The 2,500-nt window shown below is 38.6% G+C and overlaps 2 protein-coding genes across 3 annotated transcripts in view; one reads left to right on the forward strand and one right to left on the reverse strand.

Annotated features, from left to right (window-relative positions):
- LOC125036754 (cation diffusion facilitator family protein 1-like) overlaps nt 1–2,500 on the reverse strand; it is a 21,112-nt gene that overhangs the window by 13,497 nt on the left and 5,115 nt on the right. The gene's annotated exons all lie outside the window — the stretch shown is intronic.
- LOC125036755 (E3 ubiquitin-protein ligase TRIM21-like) overlaps nt 1–2,500 on the forward strand; it is an 8,282-nt gene that overhangs the window by 2,249 nt on the left and 3,533 nt on the right. For both annotated transcript variants that reach the window (XM_047629617.1, XM_047629616.1), the window contains exon 4: nt 2,340–2,495. In XM_047629617.1, the coding sequence (XP_047485573.1) occupies nt 2,340–2,495 (156 nt within the window). The remainder of the gene's footprint in view (nt 1–2,339; nt 2,496–2,500) is intronic.

The following is a 2,500-nucleotide window of genomic DNA, read 5'->3' on the forward strand; positions in this document are numbered from 1 at the left end:
ACTGGCATTTGTCCCCTCTCATTCCTTGTGCCTATTCCCCGATTCCCCACTATGGTTTCTCCTTCTTTATTTTCCTAGTTTGGCATTAAAATATTCCATAATTATTGTGAAATGAGTTTTTGCTTTTCTCGCTGGCTAAATGAACCGCTTCATAGAAGCTCTATTTTTTCATCTGTGGCTGCAGATTGGAGCACAGACTTGAATAATGTTTAAGTTGTACCTATTGTTTATTGTTACTGAAGCCACTCTTTCGCTTATACTATAAAATTCCACGATATTCTTTTCTAAACGTTTGTGAACTAAGAAACCTACCCCTAATTCCTGTTTGCTACCCTGGTGTCCACCATTTAGTATCTTCTATTCTTCGCCTAGTCTTCTAACTTCACAGAGTCCTACAACCTCCCATATAATGAAAGACAGTTCCTCAATTAATGCTAATAATATTCAGTTCTCATTGTACTTATATTATATGTGCAAAGGATCATCAACGTGGGGCGGCCTGTTTTTAATACTCTCTTCACCGGAGCGATCCTGATCGCCGCTGTAACCAGGGGCTCCTTCGCCTCCGGGGAATGAGGACCGTTGCTCTGTTTGTGCAGTCATGTTTTTTTATTGAGAGGTAGGCAGCCGAGTTACCCCCCACCTACTGGCTTTGATGTATCTTGGTGTGAGGGGGAGTATTTTAGCTATTGATAAGCCCCTCCAGCAGGGTTGGCCCTGCCCAATGTGGACTTATGAGCAGCAACGCACGGGCCTGCTTACTACACTAGGTATACCCCGTGAGCATGGGCTTGAGTATCAGAAGTGCATATATGTGTGATTATATTTTATACATTGATTTAATTTGTTTGTATGTACACCTTGTGCAGACTTAGCTATTCACTCGCAAATGCCCTAAGTACTATGCATATGTTCATTTTTCGTTCACATGCACATGCGAGCATACACTTTTACATATGCTCCTATGCATATGATATGCATACATACCCCTACATTATACACAACTCACCACATGCACATGCATACACATATATAGATATATGCGCATATCATATGCGCATACATGTGTATACCTGCCCACATATATGCGAACACACATGCGTACATATCTTGTAAACGTACTTATGACTATACATACACACACACACACACACACACACACACACACACACACACATACACAACACACACACACACACACACACACACACACACACACACACACACACACATATATATATATATATATATATATATATATATATATATATCCATACACATGCTTACGCACACGTATATGCGCACATTTATGAGTACACATTAGTATTCATTCCCATATATATGTATTCACCTGTACATGCACACATATATACACATTAACATACACATAAACGCATATACACATATACACACATATATATACACATATGCATACACATACACATACATAAATATATATACATATAAACATACCCATATATATATGCATATATTTATGCATACACATGCTCGCATACGTGCATACGTGCCCGTAAATAGGTTTAGACGCTCATGTGTATTGCTTCTCTTGCTTAAACGCACACATGGACACGTACACAAAAACATGCATATACCTGCGCACTTCCGTGCATATGCGCTCATACTCGTGTACAAACGTTTGAACAATGTTCACCTGAGCGCACATACACACTCCCTTATAATGAACCCATGCATTATAATGTGCATATATAATGCACACACACACACACACACACACACACACACACACACACACACACACACACACACACACACACACACACACACACACACATATATATATATATGTATATATATATATATATATATATATATATATATATATATATTCTTTTAGTGCTCTTTCCTACGACAGGTCCTTCTATTCCTTTATTTTCTCCAAGACACTCTATTCACCCTTTTCCCAAGGGAGTAAGGACCATTTCCTGAGGTGTCTGCCATACATACAAGGGGAAGATCAGTCAGGGTGCCTTCCCTGACAGATGAAGATATATATATATATATATATATATATATATATATATATATATATACACACACATATATATGTGTGTGTGTGTGTATGTGTGTGTGTGTGTATATACATATATATATATATATATATATATATATATATATATATATATATATATATATATATATATGATATATACAAGTACTCATAGGCGATGTATTATCCTTATCATCATCATGATCGTTACCAGTTACTGACACCACAAAAGTCACGCTTGATTAACTGCTATAATGCCTCTCAGTAGATAAATGCAGAGGCTGGCCTCCCCTTCCGCTCTTCCTTTCAGTACTCAGAAACCCGAGACACGGACTGCCAGATACACGGGGTCAGACTAGCTTTCTGGTGCAAGACGTGCGAAACTGCAGCCTGTGGGGAATGCCTCTTTGAGCAGCACCCTCGACCCGATCACAACACTTGTCGTGTTCAGGAAGTTATACAGGAAGTGAG

This window comes from Penaeus chinensis, chromosome 21 (genome assembly GCF_019202785.1).
Source record: "Penaeus chinensis breed Huanghai No. 1 chromosome 21, ASM1920278v2, whole genome shotgun sequence".
NCBI classification, from domain to species: Eukaryota; Metazoa; Arthropoda; class Malacostraca; order Decapoda; family Penaeidae; genus Penaeus; species Penaeus chinensis.